At 40.2% G+C, this 14,748-nt stretch overlaps 1 protein-coding gene across 3 annotated transcripts in view; it reads left to right on the forward strand.

Annotated features, from left to right (window-relative positions):
* The window catches only part of LOC106597058 (b(0,+)-type amino acid transporter 1), a 56,142-nt gene that overhangs the window by 16,209 nt on the left and 25,185 nt on the right, over window positions 1-14,748 (forward strand). For all 3 annotated transcript variants that reach the window (XR_014382876.1, XR_014382875.1, XM_082969866.1), the window contains exon 4: window positions 11,700-11,847. Coding sequence is in view for 1 of the 3 variants with exons in the window: in XM_082969866.1 (XP_082825992.1) it covers window positions 11,700-11,847 (148 nt within the window). In the remaining 2 variants the exon portion in view is untranslated. The remainder of the gene's footprint in view (window positions 1-11,699; window positions 11,848-14,748) is intronic.

Raw genomic sequence — 14,748 nt, forward strand, 5'->3', positions numbered from 1 at the left:
CCAGACTAGATCAATCTGGGACCTTTACCACATCAGATAATAATAAACCAGACTAGATCAGTCTGGGACCTTTACAACATCAGATAAAAATAATAATAATAATAAACCAGACTAGATCAATCTGGGACCTTTACCACATCAGATAATAATAAACCAGACTAGATCAATCTGGGACCTTTACCACATCAGATAATAATAATAATAATAATAAACCAGACTAGATCAATCTGGGACCTTTACCACATCAGATAATAATAAACCAGACTGGATCAGTCTGGAACCTTTACCACATTAGATAATAATAAACCAGACTGGATCAATCTGGGACCTTTACTACATCAGATAATAAAAAAAACAGACTAGATCAGTCTGGAACCTTTACCACATCAGATAATAATAAACCAGACTAGATCAATCTGGGACCTTTACCACATTAGATAGTAATAAACCAGACTAGATCAATCTGGGACCTTTACCACATCAGATAATAATAAACCAGACTAGATCAGTCTGGGACCTTTACCACATCAGATAATAATAATAAACCAGACTGGATCAATCTGGGTCCTTTACCACATTAGATAGTAATAAACCAGACTAGATCAATCTGGGACCTTTACCCATCAGATAATAATAATAATAAACCAGACTGGATCAATCTGGGACCTTTACCACATTAGATAGTAATAAACCAGACTAGATCAATCTGGGACCTTACCAAATCAGATAATAATAAACCAGACTAGATCAGTCTGGGACCTTTACCACATCAGATAAAAAATAAACCAGACTGTATTAATCTGGAACCTTTACCATATCAGATAAGAAACCAGACTAGATCAATCTGGGACCTTTACCACATTAGATAGTAATAAACCAGACTAGATCAATCTGGGACCTTTACCACATCAGATAATAATAAACCAGACTAGATCAGTCTGGGACCTTTACCACATCAGATAATAATAATAAACCAGACTAGATCAATCTGGAACCTTTACCACATCAGATAATAATAATAATAATAATAATAATAAACCACACTAGATCAATCTGGGACCTTTACCACATCAGATAATAATCAACCAGACTAGATCAGTCTTGAACCTTTACCACATCAGATAATAATAAACCAGACTATATCAATCTGGGACCTTTACCACATCAGATAATAATAAACCAGACTGGATCAGTCTGGAACCTTTACCACATTAGATAATAATAAACCAGACTGGATCAATCTGGGACCTTTACTACATCAGATAATAATAAACCAGACTAGATCAATCTGGGACCTTTACCACATCAGATAATAATAAACCAGACTAGATCAATCTGGGACCTTTACCACATCAGATAATAATAAACCAGACTAGATCAGTCTGGGACCTTTACCACATCAGATAATAATAAACCAGACTAGATCAATCTGGGACCTTTACCACATCAGATAATAATAATAATAATAATAAACCAGACTAGATCAATCTGGGACCTTTACCACATTATAATAATAAACCAGACTAGATCAGTACGGGACCTTTACCACATCAGATAATAATAAACCAGACTAGATCAATCTGGGACCTTTACCACATCAGATAATAATAATAAACCAGACTAGATCAGTCTGGGACCTTACCACATCAGATAATAATAAACCAGACTAGATCAGTCAGGGACCTTTACCACATCAGATAATAATAATAATAAACCAGACTGGATCAGTCTGGGACCTTTACCACATCAGATAATAATAAACCAGACTAGATCAATCTGGGACCTTTACCACATCAGATAATAATAATAATAATAATAAACCAGACTAGATCAGTCGGGGACCTTTACCACATCAGATAATAATAAACCAGACTAGATCAATCTGGGACCTTTACCACATCAGATAATAATAAACCAGACTAGATCAATCTGGAACCTTTACCACATCAGATAATAATAAACCAGACTAGATCAATCTGGGACCTTTACCACATCAGATAATAATAAACCAGACTAGATCAATCTGGGACCTTTACCACATCAGATAATAATAATAATAATAAACCAGACTAGATCAGTCTGGGACCTTTACCACATCAGATAATAATAAACCAGACTAGAGCAATCTGGGACCTTTACCACATCAGATAATAATAATAAACCAGACTAGATCAATCTTGGAACTTTACCAAAAACATGTATCCCAATTGTCTGTTTGACAAGTCTTTGGAGGTGAAGTAGAAACAATTGTGTTGCTCTTCAAATATAAAATTCTACAAATGATGTATGACATTGCATTCTTGTTCCATTCATGTTTATGGTCTCGCTTGCTTCAAGTACATAAGCTACTCAAGTGATGAACATCAATCATCCTGGCTTGTGTACATGGCCTTTGTATGGTAGTTATAAATGTATTATCCTGTTACAGTGCACAAGGTCACTGAGTGACTGAAGAATGTTAGAAAGCTGTTTATGGGTCAGTTCCTCTCAATAGAACTACTGCTTCATTCTGTAGTTTACACCGTGAGGCTCTCAGGAAACCAGGGTCGGTACCTCTCAATAGAACTACTGCTTCATTCTGTAGTTTACACCGTGAGGCTCTCAGGAAACCAGGATCAGTACCTCTCAGTAGAACTACTGCTTCATTCTGTAGTTTACACCGTGAGGATCTCAGGAAGCCAGGGTCGGTACCTCTCAATAGAACTACTGCTTCATTCTGTAGTATACACCGTGAGGCTCTCAGGAAACCAGGGTCGGTACCTCTCAATAGAACTACTGCTTCATTCTGTAGTTTACACCGTGAGGCTCTCAGGAAACCAGTGTCGGTACCTCTCAATAGAACTACTGCATCATTCTGTAGTATACACCGTGAGGCTCTCAGGAAACCAGGGTCGGTACCTCTCAATAGAACTACTGCTTCATTCTGTAGTTTACACCGTGAGGCTCTCAGGAAACCAGGGTCTGTACCTCTCAATAGAACTACTGCTTCATTCTGTAGTTTACACCGTGAGGCTCTCAGGAAACCAGTGTCGGTACCTCTCAGTAGAACTATTGAATTTTCCAGTGATTATGTAGATTAATTGTCACATTGTCCCCTTTTTTGTCGCTTGTGTGTGTCATTTTGACTCTACAGATGATTCTGTAAAGAATAAGACCCCTGAGCCCTTTGGGGATCTGTGCTTGTCTTACAAACCCCACTCTAGCTCCTTCCCCGTTAACCACACAGACAAACGGTTGGTATCTACGGACGCAGGAGAAACACACCATGTTTAAAAGGGGTTAGAAGTCCTAAATTACGCCGACTCATTGGGTTAACTACTCACTAACTCACACTACGCTGTGTTTATAAACAGGCCAGTCACTCATTGAATTAACTACTCACTAACTCACACTACGCTGTGTTTATAAACAGGCCAGTCACTCATTGAGTTAACTACTCACTAACTCACACTACGCTGTGTTTATAAACAGGCCAGTCACTCATTGAGTTAACTACTCACTAACTCACACTACGCTGTGTTTATAAACAGGCCAGTCACTCATTGAGTTAACTACTCACTAACTCACACTACGCTGTGTTTATAAACAGGCCAGTCACTCATTGAATTAACTACTCACTAACTCACACTACGCTGTGTTTATAAACAGGCCAGTCACTCATTGAGTTAACTACTCACTAACTCACACTACGCTGTGTTTATAAACAGGCCAGTCACTCATTGGGTTAACTACTCACTAACTCACACTACGCTGTGTTTATAAACAGGCCAGTCACTCATTGGGTTAACTACTCACTAACTCACACTACGCTGTGTTTATAAACAGGCCAGTCACTCATTGAGTTAACTACTCACTAACTCACACTACGCTGTGTTTATAAACAGGCCAGTCACTCATTGAGTTAACTACTCACTAACTCACACTACGCTGTGTTTATAAACAGGCCAGTCACTCATTGAGTTAACTACTCACTAACTCACACTACGCTGTGTTTATAAACAGGCCAGTCACTCATTGAGTTAACTACTCACTAACTCACACTACGCTGTGTTTATAAACAGGCCAGTCACTCATTGAGTTAACTACTCACTAACTCACACTACGCTGTGTTTATAAACAGGCCAGTCACTCATTGAATTAACTACTCACTAACTCACACTACGCTGTGTTTATAAACAGGCCAGTCACTCATTGAGTTAACTACTCACTAACTCACACTACGCTGTGTTTATAAACAGGCCAGTCACTCATTGAATTAACTACTCACTAACTCACAGTACGCTGTGTTTATAAACAGGCCAGTCACTCATTGAATTAACTACTCACTAACTCACACTACGCTGTGTTTATAAACAGGCCAGTCACTCATTGAATTAACTACTCACTAACTCACACTACGCTGTGTTTATAAACAGGCCAGTCACTCATTGAGTTAAGTACTCACTAACTCACACTACGCTGTGTTTATAAACAGGCCAGTCACTCATTGGGTTAACTACTCACTAACTCACACTACGCTGTGTTTATAAACAGGCCAGTCACTCATTGGGTTAACTACTCACTAACTCACACTACGCTGTGTTTATAAACAGGCCAGTCACTCATTGAGTTAACTACTCACTAACTCACACTACGCTGTGTTTATAAACAGGCCAGTCACTCATTGAGTTAACTACTCACTAACTCACACTACGCTGTGTTTATAAACAGGCCAGTCACTCATTGAGTTAACTACTCACTAACTCACACTACGCTGTGTTTATAAACAGGCCAGTCACTCATTGAGTTAACTACTCACTAACTCACACTACGCTGTGTTTATAAACAGGCCAGTCACTCATTGAGTTAACTACTCACTAACTCACACTACGCTGTGTTTATAAACAGGCCAGTCACTCATTGAATTAACTACTCACTAACTCACACTACGCTGTGTTTATAAACAGGCCAGTCACTCATTGAGTTAACTACTCACTAACTCACACTACGCTGTGTTTATAAACAGGCCAGTCACTCATTGAATTAACTACTCACTAACTCACAGTACGCTGTGTTTATAAACAGGCCAGTCACTCATTGAATTAACTACTCACTAACTCACACTACGCTGTGTTTATAAACAGGCCAGTCACTCATTGAATTAACTACTCACTAACTCACACTACGCTGTGTTTATAAACAGGCCAGTCACTCATTGAGTTAACTACTCACTAACTCACACTACGCTGTGTTTATAAACAGGCCAGTCACTCATTGAGTTAACTACTCACTAACTCACAGTACGCTGTGTTTATAAACAGGCCAGTCACTCATTGAATTAACTACTCACTAACTCACACTACGCTGTGTTTATAAACAGGCCAGTCACTCATTGAATTAACTACTCACTAACTCACACTACGCTGTGTTTATAAACAGGCCAGTCACTCATTGAGTTAACTACTCACTAACTCACACTACGCTGTGTTTATAAACAGGCCAGTCACTCATTGAATTAACTACTCACTAACTCACACTACGCTGTGTTTATAAACAGGCCAGTCACTCATTGAATTAACTACTCACTAACTCACACTACGCTGTGTTTATAAACAGGCCAGTCACTCATTGAATTAACTACTCACTAACTCACACTACGCTGTGTTTATAAACAGGCCAGTCACTCATTGAGTTAACTACTCACTAACTCACACTACGCTGTGTTTATAAACAGGCCAGTCACTCATTGGGTTAACTACTCACTAACTCACACTACGCTGTGTTTATAAACAGGCCAGTCACTCATTGAATTAACTACTCACTAACTCACATTACGCTGTGTTTATAAACAGGCCAGTCACTCATTGGGTTAACTACTCACTAACTCACACTACGCTGTGTTTATAAACAGGCCAGTCACTCATTGAATTAACTACTCACTAACTCACACTACGCTGTGTTTATAAACAGGCCAGTCACTCATTGAATTAACTACTCACTAACTCACACTACGCTGTGTTTATAAACAGGCCAGTCACTCATTGAATTAACTACTCACTAACTCACACTACGCTGTGTTTATAAACAGGCCAGTCACTCATTGAATTAACTACTCACTAACTCACACTACGCTGTGTTTATAAACAGGCCAGTCACTCATTGAATTAACTACTCACTAACTCACACTACGCTGTGTTTATAAACAGGCCAGTCACTCATTGGGTTAACTACTCACTAACTCACACTATGCTGTGTTTATAAACAGGCCAGTCACTCATTGAGTTAACTACTCACTAACTCACACTACGCTGTGTTTATAAACAGGCCAGTCACTCATTGAATTAACTACTCACTAACTCACACTACGCTGTGTTTATAAACAGGCCAGTCACTCATTGAATTAACTACTCACTAACTCACACTACGCTGTGTTTATAAACAGGCCAGTCACTCATTGGGTTAACTACTCACTAACTCACACTACGCTGTGTTTATAAACAGGCCAGTCACTCATTGAATTAACTACTCACTAACTCACATTACGCTGTGTTTATAAACAGGCCAGTCACTCATTGGGTTAACTACTCACTAACTCACACTACGCTGTGTTCATAAACAGGCCAGTCACTCATTGAATTAACTACTCACTAACTCACACTACGCTGTGTTTATAAACAGGCCAGTCACTCATTGAATTAACTACTCACTAACTCACACTACGCTGTGTTTATAAACAGGCCAGTCACTCATTGAATTAACTACTCACTAACTCACACTACGCTGTGTTTATAAACAGGCCAGTCACTCATTGAATTAACTACTCACTAACTCACACTACGCTGTGTTTATAAACAGGCCAGTCACTCATTGAATTAACTACTCACTAACTCACACTACGCTGTGTTTATAAACAGGCCAGTCACTCATTGGGTTAACTACTCACTAACTCACACTACGCTGTGTTTATAAACAGGCCAGTCACTCATTGAATTAACTACTCACTAACTCACATTACGCTGTGTTTATAAACAGGCCAGTCACTCATTGGGTTAACTACTCACTAACTCACACTACGCTGTGTTTATAAACAGGCCAGTCACTCATTGAATTAACTACTCACTAACTCACACTACGCTGTGTTTATAAACAGGCCAGTCACTCATTGAATTAACTACTCACTAACTCACACTACGCTGTGTTTATAAACAGGCCAGTCACTCATTGAATTAACTACTCACTAACTCACACTACGCTGTGTTTATAAACAGGCCAGTCACTCATTGAATTAACTACTCACTAACTCACACTACGCTGTGTTTATAAACAGGCCAGTCACTCATTGAATTAACTACTCACTAACTCACACTACGCTGTGTTTATAAACAGGCCAGTCACTCATTGGGTTAACTACTCACTAACTCACACTACGCTGTGTTTATAAACAGGCCAGTCACTCATTGAGTTAACTACTCACTAACTCACACTACGCTGTGTTTATAAACAGGCCAGTCACTCATTGAATTAACTACTCACTAACTCACACTACGCTGTGTTTATAAACAGGCCAGTCACTCATTGAATTAACTACTCACTAACTCACACTACGCTGTGTTTATAAACAGGCCAGTCACTCATTGGGTTAACTACTCACTAACTCACACTACGCTGTGTTTATAAACAGGCCAGTCACTCATTGAATTAACTACTCACTAACTCACATTACGCTGTGTTTATAAACAGGCCAGTCACTCATTGGGTTAACTACTCACTAACTCACACTACGCTGTGTTCATAAACAGGCCAGTCACTCATTGAATTAACTACTCACTAACTCACACTACGCTGTGTTTATAAACAGGCCAGTCACTCATTGAATTAACTACTCACTAACTCACACTACGCTGTGTTTATAAACAGGCCAGTCACTCATTGAATTAACTACTCACTAACTCACACTACGCTGTGTTTATAAACAGGCCAGTCACTCATTGAATTAACTACTCACTAACTCACACTACGCTGTGTTTATAAACAGGCCAGTCACTCATTGAATTAACTACTCACTAACTCACACTACGCTGTGTTTATAAACAGGCCAGTCACTCATTGGGTTAACTACTCACTAACTCACACTACGCTGTGTTTATAAACAGGCCAGTCACTCATTGAGTTAACTACTCACTAACTCACACTACGCTGTGTTTATAAACAGGCCAGTCACTCATTGAGTTAACTACTCACTAACTCACACTACGCTGTGTTTATAAACAGGCCAGTCACTCATTGAGTTAACTACTCACTAACTCACAGTACGCTGTGTTTATAAACAGGCCAGTCACTCATTGAGTTAACTACTCACTAACTCACACTACGCTGTGTTTATAAACAGGCCAGTCACTCATTGAGTTAACTACTCACTAACTCACACTACGCTGTGTTTATAAACAGGCCAGTCACTCATTGAGTTAACTACTCACTAACTCACACTACGCTGTGTTTATAAACAGGCCAGTCACTCATTGAATTAACTACTCACTAACTCACACTACGCTGTGTTTATAAACAGGCCAGTCACTCATTGAATTAACTACTCACTAACTCACACTACGCTGTGTTTATAAACAGGCCAGTCACTCATTGGGTTAACTACTCACTAACTCACACTACGCTGTGTTTATAAACAGGCCAGTCACTCATTGAATTAACTACTCACTAACTCACAGTACGCTGTGTTTATAAACAGGCCAGTCACTCATTGAGTTAACTACTCACTAACTCACAGTACGCTGTGTTTATAAACAGGCCAGTCACTCATTGAATTAACTACTCACTAACTCACAGTACGCTGTGTTTATAAACAGGCCAGTCACTCATTGAATTAACTACTCACTAACTCACACTACGCTGTGTTTATAAACAGGCCAGTCACTCATTGGGTTAACTACTCACTAACTCACACTACGCTGTGTTTATAAACAGGCCAGTCACTCATTGAGTTAACTACTCACTAACTCACACTACGCTGTGTTTATAAACAGGCCAGTCACTCATTGAGTTAACTACTCACTAACTCACACTACGCTGTGTTTATAAACAGGCCAGTCACTCATTGAGTTAACTACTCACTAACTCACAGTACGCTGTGTTTATAAACAGGCCAGTCACTCATTGAGTTAACTACTCACTAACTCACACTACGCTGTGTTTATAAACAGGCCAGTCACTCATTGAGTTAACTACTCACTAACTCACACTACGCTGTGTTTATAAACAGGCCAGTCACTCATTGAGTTAACTACTCACTAACTCACACTACGCTGTGTTTATAAACAGGCCAGTCACTCATTGAATTAACTACTCACTAACTCACACTACGCTGTGTTTATAAACAGGCCAGTCACTCATTGAATTAACTACTCACTAACTCACACTACGCTGTGTTTATAAACAGGCCAGTCACTCATTGGGTTAACTACTCACTAACTCACACTACGCTGTGTTTATAAACAGGCCAGTCACTCATTGAATTAACTACTCACTAACTCACAGTACGCTGTGTTTATAAACAGGCCAGTCACTCATTGAGTTAACTACTCACTAACTCACAGTACGCTGTGTTTATAAACAGGCCAGTCACTCATTGAATTAACTACTCACTAACTCACAGTACGCTGTGTTTATAAACAGGCCAGTCACTCATTGAATTAACTACTCACTAACTCACACTACGCTGTGTTTATAAACAGGCCAGTCACTCATTGGGTTAACTACTCACTAACTCACACTACGCTGTGTTTATAAACAGGCCAGTCACTCATTGAATTAACTACTCACTAACTCACAGTACGCTGTGTTTATAAACAGGCCAGTCACTCATTGAGTTAACTACTCACTAACTCACAGTACGCTGTGTTTATAAACAGGCCAGTCACTCATTGAATTAACTACTCACTAACTCACAGTACGCTGTGTTTATAAACAGGCCAGTCACTCATTGAATTAACTACTCACTAACTCACAGTACGCTGTGTTTATAAACAGGCCAGTCACTCATTGAATTAACTACACACTAATTCACAGTACGCTGTGTTTATAAACAGGCCAGTCACTCATTGAATTAACTACTCACTAACTCACAGTACGCTGTGTTTATAAACAGGCCAGTCACTCATTGAATTAACTACTCACTAACTCACACTACGCTGTGTTTATAAACAGGCCAGTCACTCATTGAATTAACTACTCACTAACTCACAGTACGCTGTGTTTATAAACAGGCCAGTCACTCATTGAATTAACTACTCACTAACTCACATTACGCTGTGTTTATAAACAGGCCAGTCACTCATTGATTGAGTGGTGACACAGGACATATTTATATCATAAAAATAATATATATATATATATATAAAACAATAACACAAAATGCAATAAGGGAAATAAACAGACTACATAAACTTAACGTAGACAGGGGTATTACATGTCAAAACAAAATGTACACATTAAGAGACATGGATGAGTGGTAAAACATTCACATTAAGAGACGTGGATGAGGGGTAAAACATTCACATTAAGAGACGTGGCTGAGTGGTAAAACATTCACATTAAGAGACGTGGCTGAGGGGTAAAACATTCACATTAAGAGACGTGGATGAGGGGTAAAACATTCACATTAAGAGACGTGGCTGAGGGGTAAAACATTCACATTAAGAGACGTGGCTGAGTGGTAAAACATTCACATTAAGAGACGTGGCTGAGTGGTAAAATATTCACATTAAGAGATGTGGATGAGGGGTAAAACATTCACATTAAGAGACGTGGATGAGGGGTAAAATATTCACATTAAGAGATGTGGCTGAGGGGTAAAACATTCACATTAAGAGACGTGGATGAGTGGTAAAACATTCACATTAAGAGACGTGGATGAGAGGTAAAACATTCACATTAAGAGACGTGGCTGAGGAGTAAAACATTCACATTAAGAGACGTGGATGAGTGGTAAAACATTCACATTAAGAGACGTGGATGAGAGGTAAAACATGCACATTAAGAGACGTGGCTGAGGGGTAAAACATTCACATTAAGAGACGTGGCTGAGGGGTAAAACATTCACATTAAGAGACGTGGCTGAGTGGTAAAACATTCACATTAAGAGACGTGGCTGAGTGGTAAAACATTCACATTAAGAGACATGGATGAGGGGTAAAACATTCACATTAAGAGACGTGGATGAGGGGTAAAACATTCACATTAAGAGACGTGGCTGAGGGGTAAAACATTCACATTAAGAGACGTGGATGAGTGGTAAAACATTCACATTAAGAGACGTGGATGAGAGGTAAAACATTCACATTAAGAGACGTGGCTGAGGGGTAAAACATTCACATTAAGAGACGTGGATGAGGGGTAAAACATTCACATTAAGAGACGTGGCTGAGGGGTAAAACATTCACATTAAGAGACGTGGATGAGTGGTAAAACATTCACATTAAGAGACGTGGATGAGAGGTAAAACATTCACATTAAGAGACGTGGCTGAGTGGTAAAACATTCACATTAAGAGACGTGGCTGAGGGGTAAAACATTCACATTAAGAGACGTGGCTGAGTGATAAAACATTCAAAGCTTCCCAACAGGAGACGGGGGTTTAATTGCCGGTTCTACCGCCTGTATCACCCTCTCAGGAAGTTGTCATGACCACTTCCTGTCTCTCTCTGCAGGTGGGCCTTTTGAGTGGGATTTGTCTGATCGTAGGAACAATGATCGGCTCCGGCATCTTCATCTCCCCTAAGGCAGTGCTGCTGGAAACGGGAGCCGTAGGACCATGTCTGTGTGTCTGGGCCGCCTGCGGGGTGCTGGCTACACTGGGTGAGGAGACAGACACACACACACCAACCCTGTCCTGGGTAATCTCTAACCAGTCACTAGTGGTGGGAAAGAATGATAGGAATCTCCTATATCAGGAATGACCAAAGTGCCGAGGCCCCGTGTGAGAAGGGCCCCGTGTGAGAAGGACTCCATGCATCCCAGATGGCACCCTAATCCTATGGGCCTGGTCCTGCTACCCCATAGAGCTCTGGTCTAAAGTAGTGCACTATATAGGGAATAGGGTTCCATTTGGGAGGCATATTGACTGTGAGAAAGATTGAGTCAGTGTGTTCAGGAACATGGACATAGTGCACCTAACATGAACCCTGCTGAGTTATTTAGAGGCTAGGAGGGAATTCCTCTCCCAACATGAACCCTGCTGATTTATTGAGAGGCTAGGAGGGAATTCCTCTCCTAACATGAACCCTGCTGATTTATTAACCTGTTAGGGCTAGGGGGCAGCATTGACACGGCTGGATAAAAAACATACCCGATTTAATCTGGTTACCACTCCTACCCAGTAACTAGAATATGCATATACTTATTACATATGGATAGAAAACACCCTAAATTTTCTAAAACTGTTTGAATGGTGTCTGTGAGTATAACAGAACTCAAATGGCAGGTCAAAACCTGAGAGATTCCTTTACAGGAAGTGGCCTGTCTGACCATTTCTTGAACTTCTTTTCCATCTCTATCATTTACTAAGGATCTCTGCTCTAACGTGACACTTCCCACGTCGTCCATAGGCGCTCAGAGCCCGGGAAAAAACAGAATGTCGTCATTCCAGCCCCAGGCTGAAACACATTATCGCCTTTCTCAAGTGGCCGATCAAGGGACACTGGGCTTATGCGCGTGACCCCGACCGCCCCCACCTTTGGGATTTTTTCCTCTGTTTGCCGAAAAGGAGATTCCCTGTCGGAATATTATCGCTTTTCTACGAGAAAAATGTCGTAAAAATTGATTTTAAACAGCGGTTGACATGCTTCGAAGTACGGTAATGGAATATTTAGAATTTTATTGTCACGAATTGCGCCATGCGTGCGACACTTCTTTACTATTTCGGATAGTGTCTGGAACGCACGAACAAAACGCCGCTATTCGGATATAACGATGGATTATTTTGAACCAAACCAACATTTGTTATTGAAGTAGCAGTCCTGGGTGTGCATTCTGACGAAGACAACAAAAGGTAATCAAACTTTTATAATAGTAAATATGATTATGGTGAGTGCTAAACTTGCCGGGTGTCTAAATAGCGAGCCCGTGATGCCTGGGCTATGTACTTAGAATATTGCAAAATGTGCTTTCACCAAAAAGCTATTTTAAAATCGGACATATCGAGTGCATAGAGGAGGTCTGTATCTATAATTCTTAAAATAATTGTTATGCTTTTTGTGAACGTTTATCGTGAGTAATTTAGTAAAATGTTAGCGAATTCCCCGGAAGTTTGCGGGGGGTATGCTAGTTCTGAACGTCACATGCTAATGTAAAAAGCTGGTTTTTGATATAAATATGAACTTGATTGAACAAAACATGCATGTATTGTATGACATAATGTCCTAGGGTTGTCATCTGATGAAGATCATCAAAGGTGAGTGCTGCATTTAGCTGTCTTCTGGGTTTTGGTGACATTATATGCTGGCTTGAAAAATGGGTGTCTGATTATTTCTGGCTTGGTACTCTGCTGACATAATCTAATGTTTTGCTTTCGTTGTAAAGCCTTTTTTGAAATCGGACAGTGTGGTTAGATTAACGAGAGTCTTGTCTTTAAATGGCTGTAAAATAGTCATATGTTTGAGAAATTGAAGTAATAGGATTTTTAAGGTTTTGAAAATCGCGCCACAGGCTGGCAGTGGCTGTTACGTAGGTGGGACGCAAGCGTCCCACCTAGCCCATAGAGGTTAAAAACTGTAACATCTTATGCTTCACGGAGTCGTGTTTGAACGACGACACTATCAACATACAGCTGGCTGGTTATACGATGTACCGGCAGGATAGAACATTGGCGTCTGGTACGACAAGGGGTGGCGGTCTATGCATTTTTGTAAACAACAGCTGGTGCACGATATCTAAGGAAGTCTCGAGCCATTGCTCACCTGAGGTAGAGTTTCTCATGATAAGCTGGAGACCACATTACCTACCGAGAGAGTTTTCGTCTAAATTCCTTGTAGCCACAGTCAGAGGCTGGCACTAAGACAGCATTGAATGAGCTGTATTCTGCCATAAGCAAACAAGAAAATGCTCACCTAGAGGTGGCGCTCCTAGTAGCCGGGGACTTTAATGCAGGGAAACTTAAATCAGTTTTACCTCATTTCTATCAACATGTTAAAACCTGTTGGGGCTAGGGGGCAGTATTTTCACAGACGGATAAAAAACATACCCGATTTAAACTGGTTACTACTCTTACCCAGAAACGAGAATATGCATGTAATTAGTAGATTTGGATAGAAAACACTCTAAAGTTTCTAAAACTGTTGGAATGGTGTCTGTGAGTATAACAGAACTCATATGGCAGGCCAAAACCTGAGAAGATTCCATGCAGGAATGCCCTGTCTGACAATTTGTTGTCCTTCTAGGGCATCTCTATCAAAAATACAGCATCTCTGCTGTAACGTGACATTTTCTAAGGCTTCCATTGTCTCTCAGAAGGCGCCAGAAAGTGGAATGAGAGCTCTGCAGTCTCTGGGCGAAAAACAGCAGGAGTTTTTGTGAGCGGTCAGGCAGGGAACAATGACACTGGAGTGCGCATGCACGAGAGGACTCCATGTTTTTCTTTCTCTCTTTGAACGAATACAACGTCTCCCGGTTGGAATATTATCGCTATTTTATGAGAAAAATCGCATAAAAATTGATTTTAAACAGCGTTTGACATGCTTCGAAGTATGGTTATGGAATATT

Source organism: Salmo salar, chromosome 26, assembly GCF_965601325.2.
Source record: "Salmo salar chromosome 26, fSalSal1, whole genome shotgun sequence".
Taxonomy (NCBI): domain Eukaryota; kingdom Metazoa; phylum Chordata; class Actinopteri; order Salmoniformes; family Salmonidae; genus Salmo; species Salmo salar.